This window comes from Eublepharis macularius, chromosome 4 (genome assembly GCF_028583425.1).
Source record: "Eublepharis macularius isolate TG4126 chromosome 4, MPM_Emac_v1.0, whole genome shotgun sequence".
NCBI classification, from domain to species: domain Eukaryota; kingdom Metazoa; phylum Chordata; class Lepidosauria; order Squamata; family Eublepharidae; genus Eublepharis; species Eublepharis macularius.
In genome coordinates this window covers 144,115,203-144,139,238 of record NC_072793.1, presented here as the reverse complement: position 1 = coordinate 144,139,238, position 24,036 = coordinate 144,115,203, and the positions used below count along the sequence as shown (strand labels likewise).

The 24,036-nt window shown below is 46.4% G+C and overlaps 1 protein-coding gene across 4 annotated transcripts in view; it reads left to right on the top strand.

The window, feature by feature from the left end:
• The first annotated feature begins 1,523 nt into the window (after positions 1-1,523).
• LOC129328354 (monocarboxylate transporter 2-like) overlaps positions 1,524-24,036 on the top strand; it is a 70,182-nt gene continuing 47,669 nt past the window's right edge. Inside the window, exons 1-3 of one of the 4 annotated variants that reach the window (XM_054977360.1) lie at positions 6,461-6,515; positions 10,689-10,721; positions 12,193-12,452. In XM_054977360.1, the coding sequence (XP_054833335.1) occupies positions 12,236-12,452 (217 nt within the window). In that variant the 5' untranslated portion in view covers positions 6,461-6,515; positions 10,689-10,721; positions 12,193-12,235. Of the gene's footprint in view, positions 1,757-6,460; positions 6,516-6,739; positions 6,852-10,688; positions 10,722-12,192; positions 12,453-24,036 lie in introns of those variants that run through there. The other 3 variants (XM_054977361.1, XM_054977362.1, XM_054977363.1) reach the window with 3 other exon arrangements.

Sequence of the window (24,036 nt, the reverse complement as noted above, 5' to 3'; positions counted from 1 at the left end):
AGCCATAAAGCTCACTGAGGGCCATTCTGCACGGTCAGATTTCATTCTGCTTCTCTTGATCTCCACATGGGAAGAGGAGGCATGAGGTACAGAATCCAATTTTCCCTGACTTTCCCCCCTGCACATATAGTGACTTTTTTTGAAACTGCTGTTGAATCTCCACTGATGTGTCTTGTGTGTGTGCAGAATTCTTACTCCGGTATGGTTTCTCCCCCTCCTCCCTTTCCTTTCCCTGGGCACTGATTGGTTAGCCACCAAATGGAAACCGCTCTCTCCTTCCCCAGCTCTTCACAGAGCCCTCTTTATTATTATTTTTACATGAGGGAAGAGTCGTAATGCTGCAATGTCATTTGTTATTCGACTGTATTGTGAAATCAAGATTGCAAATTCATAATCTTGCAAATTGTGTCCACAAACTACATTTTTATCATATGACTCTTTGGCATTAGGAGAAGCCTGAAACAAGCCCCAAGCAACTGAATATCCACCTGTCCTTTTTTTTAATTAGGGGGGAGTCACAACACTGTGATGTTCATGGATTCGACCCTTTAAGCACAACATCCGTCCCGTTCCCTGATGGCAATCCACACTTCCCACTGATCACTACTTGTGTTTACTTTTTTAATTTCCCTTCTTTACAACTGGGGCTCATGTTCATGATGATTTGGAAATGGGGTGAGAGACTCGTCTCAAGAATTGGCCTTCCTCATCCCAGAACACAGTCACATGATGTGAGGAGCCAATGAGAACACTGTTTTGTTTGGGCAGCAGCATTTTAACATTTTGTTCTGGTACGGGACAGCCCAATCTGCAGAAAGACGCCATTTTGTACCAAGCAGACAATTCAAACAGAATCAAAGGTCAAAAGCACAATGTCCTTTAAGATCTCTGCCTTTCCAACCAGCATCACTTCTGTCTTGTCTGGATTCAGTTTCAGTTTGTTTGGTTTCTGCTGCAAGGGAGGGAGGGGTTGGCAAGGAGCAATCTTATCAATAGCTTCAAGGAGCTTGATTCCAAACCTCAATATGGCTTGAGTTTGGAATTCTAAAATCCCCAAGCACATTTTGGACTACAGAAGGATCTGTGAGCTTTCATGAGTAGACCATTTTAGCTGGGCCCCTCAGTTTGTGGGATATCATGGTCATATTCACCCTTGACTTCACCAGGTAAACAGTCAGTCCATGGTTCAGGCCCAATCTCTAATTCCTAAAAAGCGGTGCAATTTGCTTGACCTTTTTTGAAAAATTTGTTAGGCATTGACATTTATCTTTCAAGTGAACTGTATGGGTCAAACATTTATCTCCCTAGTGAACTGTTTGTGTAAAACATTTATCTCCCAAGTGAACTATTTGTGTCAAACATTTATCTTTAAACCTATAGAAAGACTGACTGACTTTTACTACGTGCAAAGTACCCGTTTTATATGATTGCATGAAATATACAAGTTCTATAAAGTACTGGGATTAAGGCCGCAGAGTGCTGCAGTAATACTTTCTCTCTCTCTAGGCCCCCCGGGTTGCCTTGAACTGTATCTCAGCCATGTCTCCACCATGCAACACAGACTTGGGCTACATCCCTCCTGATGGAGGGTGGGGGTGGGCTGTGGTCTTTGGAGCTTCCATCTCTGTTGGTTTTGCTTATGCCTTCCCTAAGGCTTTCACAATCTACTACAAAGAACTTCAGGCTGCTTACAACATATCCTATGGCCAGATTGCATGGATATCTTCTATCATGTGTGCCACAACCTATGGAGGAGGTGAGAAACCTTTTTAAAAAAAATTCTACTGTAGACTGTCAAATATGAACCTACCCAAGCATTCTGGTTAACTTCAGATGGGGCCCCTGCCATGAGGGGCTAAATGGGTGGCAACCTGAGAAACTGCCCTCTTGGTTGTGGTACCTGAACTCTGGAACTCCTTCTCCTGGGAGATTCGTATGTCTCCCTCTATTGTCTTTCATCTGCTGGTGAAGACATTTTTGTTTTGTTTGGCATTCCCTCACAAACTTTCACTGGCCCTCCTCCCTGTTTGTGTATCTGTGTCTATGTGTTTGTTTAAAATGTTTTTTTTATATATTTATCTGATTATAACATTGCTTTGATTGGTCATTGCATTTGGTACCACAAGTTAGGTGGAAAGGTGCCATAGAAATGTTTTGAATAAATAAAAAATAAACCTGCTTTCTCAGAAGCTCTACATATAATACAGGTTTTCTTATTTTTTTTCTTTGAACCTGGTGCTAATATTTTTGTTGTATTTCAAGGAAAGTGAACATATCTTTGGCTCCATAAATGTTTATGCAAGCCAAATGCAGTTGAAGAAATATGCAAGCCAAATGCAGATAAGAAATAGAGTTCTTGTAATTTTTTCATGGCCCATGATAAAACGTATTGCACGTATAATCTTAACATCCTAAACGATTTAAAAATATATAACACTTGATATATTTGTTTCTTGATATTGGCAGTATTTTCCAAGAATTCTTTTTCTTTTTAAAATCCGTATTTGGGATATACTTAACTGTTCATACAAGACGTTTCAGTGAATAAAGGAGGATTCTAATTTCTTATATCCCATACTTGCAGTCTTATAAGTTATAGAACATGTGGTACTTCCACAAATGTGTTAGCTATTTCTCCATTCTGCCATTTAATACCATCCAAGGACACCTCTTTGGGCAGGGTTACATGATGTAATGGGCACCATCAAGAAGGTGGTGATCTGTGCACTAGAGCAGCACGGCATATGATAAAAGCTCCCAGAATCCAGTTATTTGCATAAGAGTTATACAAGTTCAGTTCAATAATGCAGTCTATTGTGGTATACATGACCTTTCAACCTTGATGAACAATCTGAGCTGTAATAAGAGAAGTGGGGTTGTTAAGAAGAGCTTTTTGTTGTGTGTGCACCTAAAGTACTCAGAGGGTCATTTGTACCTTCTTTTTTGATACGCATAGTATGCCAACACCTACCATTTTCGAAATGGGAAAAAACACGTTAACAGCTGTAGTGATAGTGCTGAAAATAAGTAGCTGAGTTTCATTGAGTGTTGAGTGTGGCTTAATAGGCATAAATACATTCCAGAAGAAAACAAGGAATTTGGAAACCGGAGGAACACGGCACGCAAATTAGCTGCTTCTTTTACAATGCTAGCCACCAAATATCTAGCCACCAGATCAGGGATCTCCGCTCCTCCCTGTACTTGAAGAAGGGAGCGTTGACCTTTGAAAGCTTTTGGTCTGTAAGGTGCCACTTGTCTCAAATACTGCTGTTCTACTGCAGACCAACATGGCTACTTACTTGAAACTATCAAATAAGAAATACTCAGTGGGAGCCTCTGTGGTCAGCAGCTGGGGACTGGGTCTGACCAAGAGTACAGGCACATGTCAAGGTTGAACCCAAGAGTAAACTGACTGCAAAAGTTGAAAGATTGGCTAGTAGACACACCAGGCACACCAAAGGACACACTGCTGTCAACATCCCGTTGGAGCTCAGGGCTGCCCTATGGTGTTGGTCTTAGAACAGGAATTTTCTAAGAAAAAATTATCACAATGAAGTAACGAAACACCTTCACCAAATGTAATATACTTTCCTAGGGTATTGTTTTTGTTTGTCACTGTAAAGAATTATTTCTGCCATGCTTTGACCAATATACATGCAAAGACACTCAACACAAAATAGAGAAAATTTAATGATTTAATGGTAGTAAGAAAGGGTGGAGGCATGGCCAGAGACATACTTTTGAATACCAACAAGCAGAGGAAACAGACTACCTGTGACTTTTCAGGGATTTCTGGCTGGCCACCACTGGAAGCAGGATGCTGGATTAGGCTGAGGTCAGGTGTGATTCAGCAAGGCTCTTATATGGTAGAAATGTAATTTCATGATAATTTATTAAACCCATTAACTGTTAGAATGTCCTATCTTCTGGTTTCTATACTGTATCTGCCACCAAGAACAACTTGCAATCTCAAATGAATGTCTTTTGCTATTTTCTGTATCTGCAGAGAAGCTCTTTCTAATATACTAGCTAGATCCATTCTGCTCTTTTGTTTTTCTTCAGATCTGAGTTCTTTGTGTTACATTTATTAACCAATTTACCCCTGTGAACTCTACTTTGGGTATATTCTAACTAATTTCACCTCTGTTATCTTCTCAGCCAAGTGTACATTACCTCTTTAGTGAGTCCGATAGCTGTAGCTTGGAAGCTGGTAAAGGTTTAACTTGGTACCCCACAGAGTAATCCTAAACAGAAGTACACTTTAGTAAGCCCACTGATGTCAACAGAAGGCTTTAACTCTGCTTAAGATTGCACTGCCAGTTGGATTTCTTCTTCATAAGTCATTCAGCTCTTTAGCCTAATAGTACCAATTACTGATTTATAGATATAGCTAGAGATAGATAAAATGTTTATAAAACTAGAGTAAGCTGATACTCATTCAACCCAGTTTAATAAGCAACCCCTAGTCCTCAACAGGCTGCAAATATATCATAAATCCTTAGTTTTTGTATTTTAGGTTAAAACCATTTACTTAAACAGTAAGTGGAAGATAAAACTCTTTTCTGATCAAGGTAGAGCTACAATGTCTTTGAGTTTGACTGACTTCCTTGGTATGTTTACCCAAAAATGGTGGTGGAAACTGGTATAGCTGCTATCAATCAAGTGAAGCGGGCAGATGATTTACTGGGATGAACCATCTGATAAACCAACCTCCCTTTTGGCAGTTGGGAACTCAGAGAACCTGCTACATATATTTTAATAATGATATATAGATATAGTGATATTCAATTGCTGACTTCTTAAATTTTTTTTTAAAAGCCCGAGTGTCTTAGGTGGAGGTGTGCTTGATGCAGGAAAATTGCAGCGATGCCTGTCATGGGGAAGCCCGATTGCTCCTGTGCTGTATCAGCAGCTGCAGCACCAACAAGACAACTGCACAAGCCTGTCCCCATGTGGAAATCACTAAATTCAGTACTCTCTGCTGTCATGGGCAGTGGCACTCCAGGTTTTCTGAGGTCTTTTAGATTACCTGCTACTTTTAACTAGAGCTGCCAGGGATTCAGCCGTGAACTGTCTAATGTAAAGCACATGCTTTCCCACTGAGCCGTGGCTCTCTTCCCCTAAATTTTACAGAAATCAGATGGATTTTCTTTCAAGTAAATGTTAAGATCATGCTGCAAGTTGTTCAGTGGGCTGCTGACACATTTGAATACCCTAGCCCTGACATATGTTAATGGTCAACAAATGTGTAGTCTGATCTTATGTACAGTTGCTCAGAAAAGGGCCTCACTTTGTTCAATGCAACTTACTTTTAAATGAGTATAGAACTGTAACTTTGTAAAACATGTCCTTCAAAACAATGTGGTATAATGAACCTGTGAAATAAAACTTCCAGGTATGCAAAACAGGTTATTACTTTAGAAATATACCTAAGTCTGATAGTATTTTATTTAATTAGTATAGCTGCTAACCTGAGGCAGTTAAGTTGGAGGAAGGCTCCTTGGAAGACATCTTGTTCCACCCCGTTGTATTTAGGAAAGACAATTTTTGAAGTGTAGATCTCCTCTGTGAAATGACACATGAAACATGATTCATTTACAATGCATTATAGTGGTTCTCAGCCAGCCAGGTTCCAACTTTTTGAGGATGCTCAGCTAATCCAACAGTGAGAAAAAGTCCATGCATATTATATACAGCAGGAACTTAAGTTTGTGTATTGTACTGGTTCAAATCTCAAGAACCCAGACTGGCTGGAACAAAATCAGGGAATACCCCTAAAAACACAACAGAGTTTTAGAGATCTCCAGAGCTCTTCAGGCTAGATTTTTAAAAAATCAAGGCTATCACCTTGAGGCCAATGGTCTGGGGGATCCTGGTTCAAATCCCCACTTGGGGAGCTGGCTGGGGGACCTTGAGTTAGCATCTCTGGCGGTGGTTGTGAGGATAAAATGAGTCGTCGTTGTAAACCGTTCTGAGTTCCAACTAGTGAAAAAGTGTGGTGAAAAGTGTAAATGAACGTGGGGGCAAGGCCGGGCGCCTACTTCGTATAACACACGAGGTGTCAGTGGCCCCAAAGAGACCTCTTTTCCGATTACGCACGAAACAAGCATACTCGAGAGTAAAGCAGCTGCGCTCTTATCTTGGAGAAACTGCCCGGGCCTGGCGTTACAGAGAGGCGCCGGCCTTCTTCCCCTCCCAAACTCCCCTTTGCGGTCTAAAGTTCATCCAGCCCAGGCACCAGGCGCACGGACCGGCTTCTGTTCAGCGCCCCGAAGGCCACATCCGTCATCTGATCCCAACAGCGGCGGCCAATGGGGAAACCAAGAGGGGGGCGGAGCTGAAGCGAAAAGGTCTCCTGCGGGTTCCCCCCAACCGTCGCGCGTCACTGGGCAGGCCGAGGGGCCCCAACCAGTCCCGCTTCCCGCTCCGGCCCCTCCTTCCCTGGCGCTGCGAGAGCGGAGGAACCTGCTGGGACACCCAGGCGACCCAGCCAGGAGAGCCGCGCGCTTCCACTGGTAGGTGCCCGGCCGGAGCCCCCTCTGCTTGTGGCGCAGAAAAGCGCGCCAAACGCTCTTGGGAGTTGCAGGGAGGGCGACGGAAGAGAGAGACAAGCTGGGGAGTGATGGTGGTGGTAGTGACACGCGTGAAGCGTGAGTGTGTCCTCTCTGGGCGTGCGAGTTCGTGTGCTGGAAGAGAGAGAGAGAGAGAGAGAGAGAGAGAGAAGGGTTGCGCGTTATTTCCTGGGAACTGGAACTTCTGTATTTCGCGCTTCAGCGGTGAGGGTTTCCTTTGACAGTAACATCTCCGAACATATGGCAACGGCGGTTAAACTATACTTTTCCGATTGTGAGGTAGTGTATATTCAGAAGCTGGTTTTTTGTAAAAAAAAGAATTGGTTGACAAGGGACTAGGCTTTCAAGCGGCGTCCTGATTTGTCTCTCTTGCTATCCTGTTCATGCACGTAAACCAGGCTGCCCGCTTTCTTCTCTGCGAAATTCTGAAGGACTTGTATGTGCATGAAGGTATGTGTGTTCTAGGCATGCCAAATGACCGGGGGCTGCATAAGTTCTCCCTGGGTGCCTCCTGCACCTAGAGATTACCGAGAAAAGACTGATTGCTTGCTCTCTCTCTTTTTTTTTAAACTCCATAAAATCTGAAATAGTACACAACAGGGCTTTCTCAGTGGTGGCATCATCCCTCTGGAACTCTCTTTTAACTGAACTTTCATGGCCCTTCCTTGCACATTTCTGACAGTTGAAACCTCTGCCCCAAGATTTCTTTGGGACCATTGTTGAGTTAACTATTATAATGATCTGTGCATAGGAAATCAGGTTTTCCTTAGGCTATAAAAGGCTCAGGAATCTCAGTTCCTAGTAGCATCTGACAAAGGGAGCTTTGGATCAAGATGAGAAGCAGTGTTTGTAGCAGTAGAAAAGAGAGGAGTCCAGTAGCGCCTAGAAGACTAACATTTGTGGTAGGATATGAGCTTTTGAGAGTCACAGCTCGCTTTTCAGAAGGGAGCTTTGATACTTGAAAGCTGGAAATCTTGGTTGGTCTTTAAGGTGCTACTGGACCCACCTTTAAACTCATTTCTCAAGTTTGGGGGCTTCACAGACAGTTAAGGGCAGCAACAACTGTTTAACCTCTTATTTTTCAAGTAGAGAGCCAAGTCCAAACACCAGGTCTTTTCTCTCCTCTTCCCAGAGGCTCCATCATCTCCCTATATTTCTTAGCCTCACCCAACTATTGCCAGGGCCACTGAGGAAAGGGAATTCAGTGTTTGTTTATTCTGTATGTTGCCACCTTTAATAAATCAGGCCCATTTGTGATGACCAGAATGCTTGATTTTCGAGTGTGTGTTTATTTCTTTCAGCCAACAACTTCAAGCCAGCCAGGGTGAAAAGAGAAAGAATAACTTTTATTTACAAGATGTGTAACACAGGAGTGAATTAGTTGCATGCATATGCTCATACACATATAGCTTTTAAAAGGTACATCTATAAACCACACACTTTTAACTGTAAATTTAATTACAATAAAAATTAACCGATTTCAACAGTCGGCTGCTATCTCCTGCTACTCCTCAGCAGCTCCAAAACTTTTTTCTCCCCCTCTCACTAACTGCCTTAACAGATCTTTCAATTATCACTAGTCCCAGCGTCCCACAGGATTTCTGCTGGTTTTAAAATCTTTGTAAATTTCCATGTGTATACCCTATTATATATTTATTAAAATGTTTTTGATATTGGCTGTGCTGACACACACTGTGTAATCCATATGGAGTCTCAGTGAGAAAGGTGGACAATAAATAAATAAATTAATTAAAAACTGGCTGTTCCCTTGTTGAGGAGCAGCTGTAACTAATCGTGTCCTTCGCACTAGGTTTTCCCTTCTGCTTTTTACTCTCTTTTAATTGTATTGTAAATGGTGATGTACTTGTTTTCATTATTCTTTTGAACATCACTTTATACAGTTCTCTCTGAGCTGGAAAATCTTTTACATACACAGCTAAATATTCATTGCATGCAAATGTGCTGTATGCTGTTTTTATGGTGCAGGCATGTGAGCTTGTTTAGCAGTATTCGCCATGAGTGCTACACAAAGACATCTTTTTTGCAAATAGTGTGTCATAAGTGTATGTGCTTTTCCTAACGTGTTATATGTAGTGTGTTCATTTTGTGTTTTGCGTACGGTCATGAGACTTGTGTCTATATGTTTATGCTTTGATGTGCATTGTGTCAGTCTGATGCACAGTATGTGCTGTAGTGCATGCTGTATATGCAGAATTTCTGTGTAACATCTGCAGTTCTTATGTATATATGCACAGCTTGTTTTTGAACTTTTAATGTTCTCTTTTTTGCAGTCCACTTGCTAACATCTTAATGCTATTGTGTCTTATGTAATATGTATTATCAAAGTGGAAAATCTGTTCAGCATGCAGCCTTTATATCAACATTTGTCAATGTTTGCTTATTTTGCAATAATTTCATAAGAAAAACCATCACTATGTGACCTGTTGGCTAATATGTCCAGTTTTAAAAAATTGGAAATTTGACCACAAATTACACATTTTCCACGAATTGGGAAACACTTTTTTCCCATACCTCAAATCTATATTTTTTCAATGTGTTCTGTGTGTGTGTTATGTGCCATCAAGTTGCCTCCGACGTACAGCGACTCTATGAATGAAAAATCTCCAAAATGTCCTATCATTAACAGATTTGCTCAGATCCTGCAAACTGGAGGATGTGGCTTCCTTTATTGAGTCAAGCCATCTCATTTTAGATCTTCCACTTTTCCTAGCATTATTGACTTTTCCAGAGAATCTTGTCTTTGAGTCATGATGTGACCAAAGTATGATAGCCTTAGTCTTGTCATTTTAGCTACTAGGGAGAATTCAGGCTTGATTTGATCTACTACCTACTTATTTGTCTTTTTGGCTGTCCATGGTATCCACAAAACTCTCCTCCATCACACATTTCAAATGAATAGCAGAAAATACTGAAGACCTGAACTGACTACTGATGAAGATTAAAGGAGAAAACACCAAAGCAGGATTGCAACTGAACATCAAGAAGACAAAAGTAATGACTACTGAGGAATTACACAATTTTAAAGTTGACTATGAGGAAATTGAATTTTCTCAAGATTTTCTATTCCTTGGCTCAATCATCAACCAACAGGGAGACTGCAGTGAAGAAATCAGAAGAAGATTGAGACTCAGAAGAGCAACTGTGAGGGAGCTAGATAAGATCCTTAAAGATAAAGATGTCTCTCTGGGAACCAAGATCAAGATAATCCAAACTATGGTATTCCCCATTGCCAAGTATGGATGTGAAAGTTGGGCAGTGAAGATGTGTTCTACAAACCTATATATTAGAATTAACAGTGTTTTGATACTTTAGCAATTACGATTACCAGATCTGTTAAACAGAAAAAGTTGCAGGTGTAGTTCTAAGCAGGGTTATGTTGATTTCAGCGAACTTAGAAGTATGCAGTTCTGCGTAGGATTACAGTCAACGTACATGTGATATGTAGTTTGTATTATATACACAAGAGAGCGGCTGAGAGGTTCATGATTGGGACTCCCCAGACTGAGGTGTGAAGAGCCATTTTTAAAACTTTCCACCTCTGAAAGGCTCTTAATGTTCTTGTAACCCTTTAGATTGAGAAAGAGAGCACCTTCTTTCCCCTTTAAATGGGTAATAATAGAACCATGAGGCTTGTTCCAGTTAGTGAAAGTGTGTGGGGATATAAGGGTTAAACTGCCTTGGCTCTCCATTGCTGTTCAAGTTGGAGTTGAGCTCTGCAAGGCTGTAATTTCCCTTTAAAATATACTGTTATCTCCATCATTACTTCAACTGTGACTGTGTAAGAATAGGAGAGTGTTGTACATATATATCCAATGTCCTTCCTGCTGTCTGTGTGATTCTTACAGTGTGTGTTCTCAGCTTTTACACGTTCTTTGTTTCATATGTATATCTATTTTCTCCTATGTACCATGCATGTGTGTTCCATACAATGTGTTATTTTTGTGCAGCTTTGTGTCAGTTGCATGTTCTGCCCCATGCCAAATTTGTTGTATATGTTACAAATGTTCTGGATGCAACCTTTGTGGTGCAGACTAGTGTCTTGTATGAGTTGCAGATGTGCATGCTGATGCTCTGTGTGCATTCTATATGTTACAGAAAAGAAAGTTCTGTTCTGCAGCTTTGCTGTAGGTATGTATTCTTTATGTCCTATGTAGCATACAAACATCATGTTAAGGATAGCCACCTGCCCCAACATTGCTTTTACATAAAGGCGGGGGGGAGGGGGAGAACAAGCAAATTGTTCAGATCATTAGCCCATTCAGAATAATTTTTTTTGATTTGTGAAAGCAGTCCATTGTGCAGCATGGCATAACATGGCCCTCTCTTTGTGTATTTCCTGTGCGTTCCATATACTATTTAACATAACTCAGAGTTACAGATAACAGATTGCGCTCACACATTTTAGATATACTATCCATAATTAATGCTTATATTTCTAAATAGAATCTGCATTCTTTGGGGTAGGAGGTGTGTGAATGTGTGTGTGTGTGAGAGAAAGTGTGCGCGTGAGTGAGTGAGGGAGAGAACATACTTGTCTTCTCTAAGTAATAATAATGTTCGAACATATAGAAGTCCTCTTAGCTCAAACGCTGTTTGCCAAAATATCAGTTACATGAATCTAAGAACCATTAAGTGCAGATAACTGCCATTTCAGTTGGTCTCACATTTATTTATTGCAAAACATTATTTGCTTGATAGAGAATATTTGTAGTAAATTTTACAATACTGGTGACCCTCTGGTGACATTTGCATGAACCTTTAGATGATGATATGCAAAAACCAAACAAGAATAGAAGAAACCCTTGGGAAAATTAGATTAATTGATTGTATTGGATTGCTGTCTTATTTACATCTGTAGTCAATCACCTTTGTTCAAGAGCAGTTGCCTAGAGACACAGAACTGGTTTTGACACAGACTCTGGGTCTTAAGTAATAACCACCTCTGACGTTAATTACTGGAGATCTTGTGGTTAAAAAAAGGGGTACCAACCACTAAGCTACTATCAGGAATTTAGAATTGGCTTCTGTAATTTATGTTAAAGCAAAGTTTAATATGAGGTACATGAAAAGCAATCTGGATATGTGGAACAACCAGAGTTTTGCCATTGATTTACATGTGTGTTGCTCATATGGCAAACTTCAGTGTCTGGATAAGGATTTCATATATTGCATAGGTCAGTAGATCGCCATCATTTAAGGTTGCAACCACAAATATCCTCAGAGGTTGGCAAGGTATTTTAATAAAACAATATGTCATGAGAATGACTCACAGTGTAACACTATAAATTTTCTTTGTGATAATCAAACTTGATTACATCTATCCCGAATGTAACACACAAAGATATATTAAAAGTATACTATCAGTATTTGGATCCACTGAAATAAACTAGATGTGTTTACAACATACATGTTTATTTTAACATCGCTAGAAGTATCTATTATGTTCATTGCAGGAGCTACAGACTTTAAAAAATCTTAATGCTGAATAAAGAGATTAATGAGAATGCGAAAAAGGAAGTATAAAGTGTGTGAAAGACTGAGTGAACTACCTATGGGAATGTGATGCAAACTGATTTGGGGTGTACACTTTGTCTTTCAGGGCTTCCAGAGAAATACTTTCAGAAATACTTTTTAGTCCTGAAATGCTACCTCCAGCAGCCACAGGTCTAACCTATACCCCTCCAGATGGTGGATGGGGATGGGAGGTGGTATTTGGAGCATTCATATCCATTGGATTTTCATATGCTTTCCCTAAAGGCATAGCAATCTTCTACAAAGAAATCCAGGATTTCTTTGGCACCTCATATAGTGAGATTGCATGGGTGTCTTCAATTATGTTGGCTGCTACCTATGGTGGAGGTAAGTAAAACAAATTCTGCTTGGCTATGCTTGCTCTTGGGAGTGGAATGCACTTACCCCTATTAAGACTGCAGTCCTAAACACACTTCTACGTGAACTGGCTGTGGAAAGAGTCAGAAATTACTTTAAAGTAAATGTGCTTTGAATTAGGTTTGAATACCGAAGCCAATAATCACACAAGCAAATAGTATTCAAATCTGCCTTTTAAGTTCTTGAAAGCTACCCTTGGATAATCAGATAGGATTCAGAGGTTAGTTTTGTTGTTGAAACTATGCTGGTAGGATAGCAAACAACTGGGCTGTACAGAATGTTAGATAGCAATAAGAAAGAAAAAGGTAATAGGTTCAAAAGATGATTTCCACGGTACTCTTAGTGTACTTTCCCACATCTTTGTGTAAATAGCTAAGCATACATGCATATTTATTTAAATAAAAAGTATAGCTTTTGGATAATAGTGGTGATAATGTAGATTGTGCTCTGTCTCTCGATCTTTTTCAAGTGTTACGTTACAAAGATTATTTTGAATTTTTTACAATAATTTTGCACTTCTGTGTGCAAAATCCTCAATTTATGAATAACTGGTGGATGTCATTGAAATATGTATTAAGAGTTTGTGTGCTTCCTTCAGTTCAGGACAAGTTATGTTTAGTATCCAGAGGAGTTAGCCGTGTTAGTCTGTAGTAGCAAAATCAAAAAGAGTCCAGTAGCACCTTTAAGACTAACCAATTTTATTTTATTGTAGCATAAGCTTTCGAGAATCAAGTTCTCTTCATCAGATGCCTGATCCGAACTGGTCAAATACAGAAGAGGAGGGGAGGGGAAAGAACGGGACATATATCACAAGGGGACAGAATGCAATTAGTGTGAAGGCAATCAAAACATTCCTTTGCTTGTAAATGTAAACATCTCCTTTTGGTGTGGAGTCAGTTTGCCGCAGTGAAGGTATACAATTCCTATGTAGTATAAGCCCTCGATAACCACAGCTCTCCCTGCCAGCTGGATCTGACAAAGAGAACTGTGGTCCCCGAAAGCCCACACACACTCAGGCTGAGATAATTGACAAACAAAGCCCACACCAGGCGTGTCTGGGCTCCCCCAGACCACGCCTCTGTAAAGGAAATCTGTTACCTGTGATAATGTGATAACCATTCATAGTCTCTATTCAGTCCCAGCTTGACAGAGTCAAATTTGCATATGAATTCCAATTCAGCAGCCTCCCGTTGGATTTTGTTTTTGAAGGGTTTCTGTTGAACCACAGCGACTTTTAAGTCTTCGGTGGAATGTCCTGGTAGATTGAAGTGTTCTCCCACGCCTGGTGTGGGGGACGCCTGGTGTGGGCTTTGTTTGTCAATTATCTTAGCCTGAGTGCGTGTGGGCTTTCGGGGACCACAGTTCTCTTTGTCAGATGCAGCTGGCAGGGAGAGCTGTGGTTATCGAGGGCTTATACTACATAGGAATTGTATACCTTCACTGCGGCAAACTGACTCCACACCAAAAGGAGATGTTTACATTTACAAGCAAAGGAATGTTTTGATTGCCTTCACACTAATTGCATTCTGTCCCCTTGTGATATATGTCCCGTTCTTTCCCCTCCCCTCCTCTTCTGTATTTGACCAGTTCGGATCAGGCATCTGATGAAGAGAACTTGATTCTCGAAAGCTTATGCTACAATAAAATAAAATTGGTTAGTCTTAAAGGTGCTACTGGACTCTTTTTGATTATGTTTAGTATTCATTCTCTGTGTGGGAAGTAAGAATGATTACAGAGCTATCATGAGGATGGTGGAAATAAGCATTTGTAAAGCTCTTTTCACAAATAAAACTACATGAATTAACAGTGATGCCAGCCTTTGAAAGTACCAAAAGTGATGTAAAGCATTCAAATGGCTTATTTGCAAGAGCGCATAATTTTCATTCTTAGAATGCTGGAGTTTTGGATCCAGAATTTATAGAAATGGCTGTTGCTTTTCAACTGTCAAAGTGATGAAGTGTCCCAAGAATGGCTAATAGCATCCATAAGCTACTTCTTTACCTATAAGATGATGTCTACGGCAACTTTGCAGCCTATGCTTAGGCCCGGTGGAAGGACGGCACGCAAAGAACTCAAACCAACAAGGGCTGGAGGAAATTAGGCCACAACTTTATTATGAACAGAAACAAACAAACAAGGAGCGTTGGCAAGCATATGGATCGGATCTCAAGCAAAGGCTGGCCCGCCTGCCAGCCACTGAGCCCTCCCCCCCTTCAGGACCCCCGCTGAAGGAGGGGGCACCAAGGAGTGACATTATAGGGGAATCAGATGGGTGTATACCCCTGCCTGATTCGCCTGCCACCTGGGAGTGAGCACCTCGCAACCCCCGTCCGGGTCTGCCACTCACCTCACTCCCAAGATTCCGTATGGGAATCCCCTGAACAGGGTACCAGGGCCGTGGCCCTGGTCCCCCGGAGAGAGATCCGATCCAATGCTACCCGCCACAAGAGCCACGAGTGGCTCCCGCCAAGGCTCCTAACAACCAAGCCACCCCAGCAAAGCATCCCTCAGGTCCTGGAGCCAGATGTCATGGCTGCAGCTGGACAGGTGGACTCCGTCCGGCCGATACAAGGCCTCCTGGCGAAAGCAAATGTCCGGGTGCAAGACGAGGCACCCCCCTGCCGCGGAGACGTGGTGCCCCACGGCCCGGGCAAGCCACTGCCTGCCGCCATCGATCTTCTCTGGGTTTTGGGCCCCTCGCCACACACGCCTTTGGAGCAAGTCGGACCACAGAAAATAAGTCCCAGGAAGGATGGAGAAGAGGTAGTCCAAATCCTTGCACATGGAGAGCTTCAAGTCCAGGCAACCCCGCTGGACCAGGTCATTCTCGCCGAGCTGGATGATGAGTGCGTCTGGTGGGCCACGCCTCTGGACCTGGAGTTCGATGACTGGGACAAGCGACTCCCAGCGCATGCCGCGCTGGCCGAGCCACAGAATGTTGATGTGCCGGTCCAGGCCGAGGTTGCCTCCCCATCCGGAACCCGCCGCGTACTGACCGGCCCAGTGCACGATGCTGTGGCCGCAGATCCAGACCGTCCTCCGCTTGCCTGAGGAATGAAGAGAGGGGAAACACCACGCAATCAGTAATGCAGGACGTGTGTAGGGCGGATGTATAACCGGAAGGCCCTGGACCTCCACCGGCCGATGGGCTGGATTAGGGGAGGCGGGATGCCCAGCTCTGCTGCCAGCGTGGCTGCCCCGATGCGGAAAGAGTGTGTGGCGAACTCCTGGGCGGGGAGCCCAGCAGCCTGGAGGCAGGCGCGGAGAACAGAGGCGAACTGGTAGCGGGTGAGGGGGTCCCCGTTCAAATGTATCAGAAAAGGGCCAGCCGGGTGCGGGCGCACCTCGAGGTACTCCCGCACCGTGGAGACTGGGCAAGCCACCCCATGTGGAGAGGCCCGCAGGGAAATGGACGTTCCCCGGCCAAGCTGATCAGTTTTAGACCTGCGAATGGTTAGGGTAACCCTCTGCCGGGACAGGGCCACGTTGGCCAGCGCGAGAGCCCTGCCAGAGGAGTCCGTGCGGGAGCTGGCAACCAGCTCGCCGACCCGGAGGGCCCCGAAGAATGCTAGTGCAAAGGCTGCTCGGAATAGCCGGGTTTCGAATGGGGACCAGCACAGGCCTGTCAGTTCCCGCAGTAACGCATCCAGGATGGGCAGGGTGATGGGCCTGCGCTGGTCGGGGAGGGGGGGCGACCCGCCCCCACCCCGCCACCGCCCGGCGTGCGGCAAAGCTAGAGCAGGGATCGGGGAACCCCTGGGCCTTGCTGAAAAAGGAGATAGCGGCCAAGTCCCGCTGCATGGTCCTGGGGGCAACCCCCCGGCCCCGCAAGTGGGCCAGGTACTGCAACACCAGTTCCTGCGATGCCGGCCACGGGGGCTGGCCCCCCGCCCTTGTGGCAAAGGAGAGGTATTTTTGCGCCGCCGTCGAATAGGCCTGCAGAGTTGATGGCGCTATGGAGCTGCTGACTCCTTCCCAGATGATGTCCCTCCAACCGTCCACAGTTCCACCGGGAATGGGTCGGGTGTCCGATGAGCCTCGGGAGCCAGCGCGAAGAACCTCTCCATCTGGAAGCGAGACAGCGCATCTGCTATGCCATTATCTACCCCTGCCACGTGACGTGCTGAAAAAGAGATGTTAGAGGCAAGGCAGACCAACACAAAACGCCGCACCAGATGCATGACCCGCTCAGAGCGAGATGACTGCTTGTTGATCACTCTGACCGAGGCCTGATTGTCGCACCAAAACAGGACTCGTTTGTCCTGGAACTCCCCCTTCCAGATTGTTACGGCAACCAATAGGGGGAAGAGCTCCAGGAACGTGAGGTCCTTGAGAATGCCCGCCGTGACCCAGGATGGGGGCCAGCGCTGAGCGCACCACCTGCCCTTGAAGTATACCCCGAACCCCAGGCTTCCCGCCGCATCTGAGCGAACCTGCAGGTCCGAGCCAGGGGCGAGGTGTTCCTGCCATAGTGACACACCGTTAAAGTTTGACAAAAACTCCAGCCATACCCGCAGGTCCTCCTTGATCCCCCATGTTAAGCGGATGTGATGGTGAGGGGAAGAGGCCCCCCTGCACGCCCAGGAAAGGCGGGCACAGAAGGCCCGCCCCGGGGAGACCACCTTGCAGGCAAAGTTAAGGTGCCCAATGATGGCCTGCAATTCCCTTAAGGTGCACTTCTGGCGGACTAGAAGCTGGGAGATGAGTGCTGTTAAACGGGCCAGCTTGTCTTGGGGGAGACGGGAGACGCCCGCCACTGAGTCCAGCTCGATGCCCAGGTACGTTAATCTAGTGGCTGGGCCCTCAGTTTTGTCCCGCGCCAAGGGAACGCCCAACTCCTGGGCCAGCGACTGGAAACAGCGCAGCCGCTCGGAGCAAGCGGGGGTCCCGGGGGGGGGCCATTATCAGAAAATCATCTAAATAATGGGTAATGTGGGGGGAACCCATGCGATCCTTGGCTGCCCATTCAATGAAAGTGCTAAGGGTCTCGAACGCAGCACAGGCCACCGAGCACCCCATTGGCATAGCCTTATCCACGTACCAGTGCCCCTGAAACTTGAACCCCAGCAAGCAGAAATCCCGAGGGTGGACCGGCAGCAGCCTGAAGGCCGATTCCACATCACACTTGGCCATGAGTGCCCCCGGGCCGCACGAACGGACCAACCGGACGGCGTGATCAAAGGAGGCGTATTTCACCGAGCATAGCTCTTGCGGGATGGCGTCGTTCACCGAGGAGCCACGAGGGTAGGAGAGATGGTGAATCAGTCTGAACTCCCCCGGGGCCTTCTTAGGGACCACCCCCAGAGGGGAAACCCTTAGGTTCGGCAGAGGAGGGGTAGGGAAGGGGCCCGCCACCCGGCCCGCTGCCACCTCCTTTGCTGTTTTGGCCGCCACCACCTCCGGCAACTCCCTGGCCGACTTAAGGTTGCCGGAGGTGGTTGCTATACGTGGCCCCATGCAAGGTATCCTAAAGCCAGCTGTAAAGCCCTGGAGGAGGTAGTCGGCGGCCTGCCTGTTGGGGTAGCGAGCAAGGAGCAGGCGTAGCGGCTCGGCGCGCACGGGGGTGAATGCCAGGCCCAAGTCCCCGGCGCTGGGGCTACTTGCTGCCACTGCTGGCTGAGGCGGTGTTGGCGCCGGGACCTCCGTCCTTATGGGAGCCGCTGTTGGAGGCTCGGCCGCCACGAAAGGGGGTGGGGGAAAGTGGGCCCCGGGAGCATGTCGAGTGGGGGTGGGAGCCCCCGCACGAATCGCAGCAGTGCTCATAGCGGCATTTCTGCCGCTGACATTTCCCCTGATTGAACTCCCAGCACAACCAGCGGGATTTTTCCCGGCGGGCGAACCACCGCCCGGACCTGGAGCCCTCCCCTTTTCCCCTCATGTGGGGGCCGACCAGCCACAGCCACAGTTTTTGGCTGATCAGGTCCCACCTGGCTCTGGGGTTGTGGGAGGCCCTTTTACGGAAGGCCTCGTCGTAATCCAGGGCCGCCCCATCCCCCGCCAGCGCTCGGGCCCGAAGGACATTACCCAGGTGGTTGGAAAGATGCCATCCCCTGTCCGGGTAAGCAGCCTGCACCACCCCCATATAAACTGTAAATCCCTCCAGCCAGTTATTAAATGAACGCTCAGCCACGTCTTTCTTGGTCCCCTTTTTTTCTTTCCTGGATGGGGGGCCGCTTCTCCCGTCCTCGGCCTCAGGCCTGAGCAAGGAGAAGACGTCAACATAATAGCCATCCAGAATTCGCTCCCTGACCTTGCGGGCCAGGTGAATGCCTGGAGGGTCCTCGTCATCGGTAAATAACTTAGGGAGGGGGGGTGGTATGTTCTGGACTTGCATCCCAAACCGCCCGTGCGTCCTCGCAGGTGGCACCCCCGGCCCTTCTACGCAGAGCCCACCCTGGGAGGCCTGGGACTGAGGCCGCCGTTTCCCAGTAACCCTCCCCGGGAGTCTCCTCGCCCGAGGATGAGGACTCACCTGACGATCCCCCGCTGTCTGACTCCTCTCGCCGTCTACGCCGTCGAGCCTTCCTCTTGGGTGCCTTCTTCCTCTTGCCAGCAGGCGGCCGATCTGGACTGGAGTCAGTGGAGCTCGAACTTGGCGATCGAGCTGTCCGGCGACCCCCGCTGGCCTTGCGTTTAGCTGCCCTACCACCAGCCTCCTTGTGGACCTCCATGGGCCCGTGCCCGGAGTTCCCCAGCTGCTCCACCCTTGCTGTTAGCAGCTCCAGGGCCCGGCCAATATCCTGGAGAGAGCTGGGGGATGGTTCTGGATTGCTGCCCCCAGGCCGGCCCCCGCTCAGCTTCTCTGCCCTGCTGCGGGCGCCTGCCCTCTGGCCCCCTCCACCTTTCCCACCGGCAGGCAGGGGGGGAGAGCCCCGCCGTCCAGTTGGTTGTTGCGGCCCCCTGGGAGAACTCCTGGCCTTCCCCCTCAGTGCCCCTGGGGATTTCCCACCAGACGCCGGCTGCCTTGCGGCAGGCTTGCGGCTCCCCTGCTGCGGGGCTCGAGGCTTTTTAGCCCTCCCCGAAGGAGCCGACCCGGTCCTGGCCTTGGGCCTAGCCCCCTTTCCCTTCTGAGTGGGTGCCATCGGGCCGAACCCCAATAATAGATAGGCCCCCAAGCCACCCGGTGATATCTGGGGAAAAAAGGGGGGGAAGCCCACAGCACCCTTGGCCACTCCCCACAACCGTCCCGTATGAGGGAGGGCGAGGGCGCCGGACAGCAGCAGCTGCTGGCCCGCAAAGGGACGGGGAGCGAGGAAAACAAGGGGAGAGGGGGTTAGAATTTCCCCCGCCGGCCCAGAAACCACAAGGCCCCACTGCCGCTGCTCGTCGCTGCTCCCCTCTTCGCCGCGCCGAGGTGCGGGCTCAGCCCAAACTCGACCTCTGGCAGCAGCGCTCCCACCTGACCCGGGTCAGGGAGCCGCACGACGGACGATCAAGGAGACGCCGCGAGTCCAGCCGCTGGGTTCTGCTCTTCGTCGCGCCGAGGTTCGGGCTCAGCTAGACCCGACCTCCGGCGGCGACGCTCCCACCCGACGAAAGTCAGGGAGCCGATCGACGTGTGGCTTGGCTCGTCTTCTTTCTTCCTCTCTTCGTCCGCGCTCTTCTCCCTTTCGCGTCCCGGCGCCGACTGCCGGGAAGGCGGGGCCGGGTCTGCTTAAATGCAGAGCCACCGGACCAGAGGGAGAACCTCGCCCTCCAGGTCCGGCGGTTGGCCCCGCCCCCACGGCAGCCGCTCCCCGGCGGTCCTGATTGGGCGGCCGCGGTTTAAACTGATTGGCCGCCCATACTGAGGGGCCCGCCGGGAAGCAGAAGCTGGGACGTTGCAGCCATTCCCTCCCCCGCGCCGCCGGCTGCAAAGCCTTCGCCCGGTAAGTCGGGCGTCGGTCCCTAATGTGAGTTCCAGATTGGGAATGATACTCTGCAACTTGCTTTTGGTAAACTAAAAAAAGGAGTTGCTTAACATATGGGCCATTTCCACACAGCCGCTTTTTCCTGCCCTCATCCCGCTTATTGTGTGTGTTTTCCTGAGTCGCTTTGAGAACTCAGCATTCACACACACTCCCCCCAAAGCGCTTGCCTTGCGCTTTGTGTTCACAAGCAGCTCCTAGAAAAAGCGGGTTTGGAGGAGAGTTTGGCCTCTTCCATCACCCTCGCTCGCCTCCCTTTCAATTTTTTTCTTAGCTCTGCACATGCGTGATCGCATGCTGAGAGTTTGGGAGAAGGAGCCGGGTGTCGGTTGGAGGTTTCCTCAGAGCGCTTTTGCCATTCACATGCCCAGGAACGAAGGAAAGGCGTTCCATCAAGCTGCACCAAAAGGAAAGACTGAAGAAAGTGTGTTTGTGGAAGAAATGCCTAAAAACTGGTTGGTAAACGCCTGCACCTGTTTTGTTAATGAAGACTTGTGGAATGAAGTGGAAAAGCCACTCGTGCTCTTTAAGGATGTGTGGAAGCGGCTCATGTTAGACTCATTCACAAAATCATTGTAATGTGGATCTTACCAAAAGGTGACTTTGTGTATCACTTTGTGGAGCATAGGATGTGTTTATGAATCCTTGGATAGAATCATAGAGCTGGAAGGGACGTCCAGAGTCATCTAGTCTGACCCCCTGCACAATGCAGGAAATTCACAACTACTTGCCCTCCGTACACCCAGTGACTCCTGCTTCATGCCCAGAAGGTGGCAAAAACCCTCCAGAATTCCTGGCCAAACTGGCTTGGAGAAAATTGCTTCCTGACCCCAAAGTGGCGATCAACTGTACCCTGTGTGTGTAAGAAAGGGCCATGAAAACTAAGCACTGATGTAACCCTTCCTACCTTCTCTCTCATGATCTGCCTAGGTTCACAGAAGCATTGCTGTCAGATGGCCATCTAGCCTCTGCTTAAAAACCTCCAAAGAAGGCCCACCATCTCCCAAGTCTTCAGTAAAGATATTGCTTACACCATATAGATTTAAATGTCATGCACAGGCAAAGAACTTGCATGTTTAACTGCATGCAGTTGGTGTCTCATTTAAATTGCTACAGCCTGTGTAAAGCAGCTACAAATGCTTAGTTTGCATGCTAGCAAATATCCACGAGGTCTGTGGATCTCTGGTGTGCAAACTAAACACATGTAGCTGCTTTGCATTGGTTGTAGCAAGGTTTAAATGAGGTGTTAGACCTGTGCAGTGTTACATGTAGAAGGTTTTTACTGTGCCAGTGTCACATTTAAATTGGGCCTGAGTCTTCACCAGATCACTATATTAAACAGTATTTTGGTGAAGACTCAGAGCCCATTTATTAAGCATATAGTTGTGCTTCAGCACATTCATGTTGAAGTCCATGATATTTAAAATCCACTTTAGTTTCATTTAGGTATTTTGATTGATTCAAAAGACCTTGGTAAGATGACTGGGTACCAGTTTATTTGAGATCATCTAGTTAATGTTTGATTATACCAACGCATGTTTGATTAAAGAAATTGTTCCAACACTCTTCAGTAATTTGGGTTAAAAGCAAAAGCCCAGGATAATATAACTATAAATGCTTAGGGCTATTGAGTGTGTAGAACATATAAAAGTGGAAAACTCCTTCTTACCCTGAGCACATTGACCCCAAACCCGTGATTTGAATCTGTGCTTTAACACAGAGTTATTTAAGTTGATCTAATGATAAGAGTTTAAAGCCCAGGTGGGGCAGAGAGTGGTAGGGAAGGACTTCTGTTTCCATGAATGATCTCTTTCCTGTCAGGCAAAGCATTCACTTGCTAAGTGGGCAGTGAAGGTTAGGCATCCACTCAGTTCCTGTTCCTACTTTCTTCTATGGGCCTGCTCTTGTTCACGCTGCCGGCCACCCTGTAGCTCGCTGCACTCGCAATATTGTTTTTCAGCAGTTCTGCAGTCTAACCCCCAAAGTAGTGTTTGGCTATATTTTTCTCCCTATAATTATAAACATTTTCAATATAAAAAAAATAACTGTTCTGTAAAACAAATACATTAGAATGCCTGAGTTTAATATCATGCAATATTTGGATGTTAGTTCAACTGTTACACATTTTTGGTATAGAATGTAACATATCAGAAGTGAAATAGCAAAGTAATTAGCTGTGGTACTGTAAAGACCTCAGAGCCAGGAGCTACTCTCCAGTCAGCGTATCACCTCCTGCCTACTCCCAATGCATACCTCCCTTAATTGAGTCTTGAGAAAATCCTTTCTCCTAAGGAGATCTCACCAGCAAAGGAGGCCTTTTCTCCTCAGTGAGATACTGCTGGCTCTCAGTCCTCCTGTCTGTTCCTTAGCTCCCTTTGCAGACCCACCTTGTTGCCTCTGCCCTGCACCTATTCCGCTGCCTCTCTTAGGATTTTGTTTGTTTGTTTATGTCATTTATAGTCCATCTTTCTCACTGAGACTCAAAGCGGGTTAGTAAGATTAGTACAGTCAATATCAAGAACATTTCCATAAACAATGCCATAGGGTAAATAGATACAAGTTCACAAAGATAGAGCATTAGGAATCCAATACAATATAGTGGTGAGGTCTATGGTTCCTAACTCTTTAGTGGATCATCTGAGATCCCCTCCCTATAATACAGCCCTGTGCTTAGGGTTGCCAGCTGTGGCTTTGGAAATTCCTGGATTTGGGGGGAGGGAGTTTGGGAGGGGAGGGAGCTCAGGGATATTGTGCCGTAGATTCCGCTCTCCAAAGCTAGGGTTGCCAAGGTCCCCTTGCCCTTGCGGTGGGAGGGGGGGGGCAGCACTCACCTTTTTTGTTTTCTTTGGCCCAGAAGCTCTCCCACATGTCATACAACTCATAACAGCTATAAACTAAAAATCCAGCCAGATCATAAAAACAGTGTAAAACATTTAGCAACTTAAAAGAAGTCTCATAAAACAGTTCTCAGGCTAGAAGCAGACTTTTAAAATGATATAAAAAGATCGACCCCTTAATTAAAATCCTGGCTAAAATACAGTTGACACAAAGGAGCCTCAAGGGGAAGGCAAAGCGCCTCCACTGAAAAGCCCTGTCTCTAGTCTCTACCCACCTCACCTCTGATAGGGAGGAGGCACAGAGAACAGGCTTGTTAAGAACATCTTAATGTAAACCACTTTAATCATTGCTTGTGGTGGCATTAGTTTTCTTCCAGATGAGTTCATTCAAGAAGAATATCACCTGCTCAAGCCTCCACTAGTCCAAGCAGCATATGACATAATGTGCATTATCAAATGTTGTACTACATTGTACGTGACATAATTCATGGCTCCCTGCATTTTTGGTTTATGTAAGTCAGTCTAATGCATAAATCCTGCATTTTCTTTCAACTTACTGAAATATGAGAACATAATATTAATCTCGGAAACTTACTCAGTGATGTCCACTGCAAAGCAAGCAAACTTTTTAGTTATGTTGCACCTGCTTCAGGATCCCAAATAATTAATGGCAATATGGGCTTCGTAGTGGTTGGATGTATATATTAAAGTGTTTTTTAAAAATCCAGGAACAAAATCAGTTGACTCATCTGACTACATAACTATAATCTCAAGGCTATTATTATAGCCTGAGTCGATCATGGTGTTAGT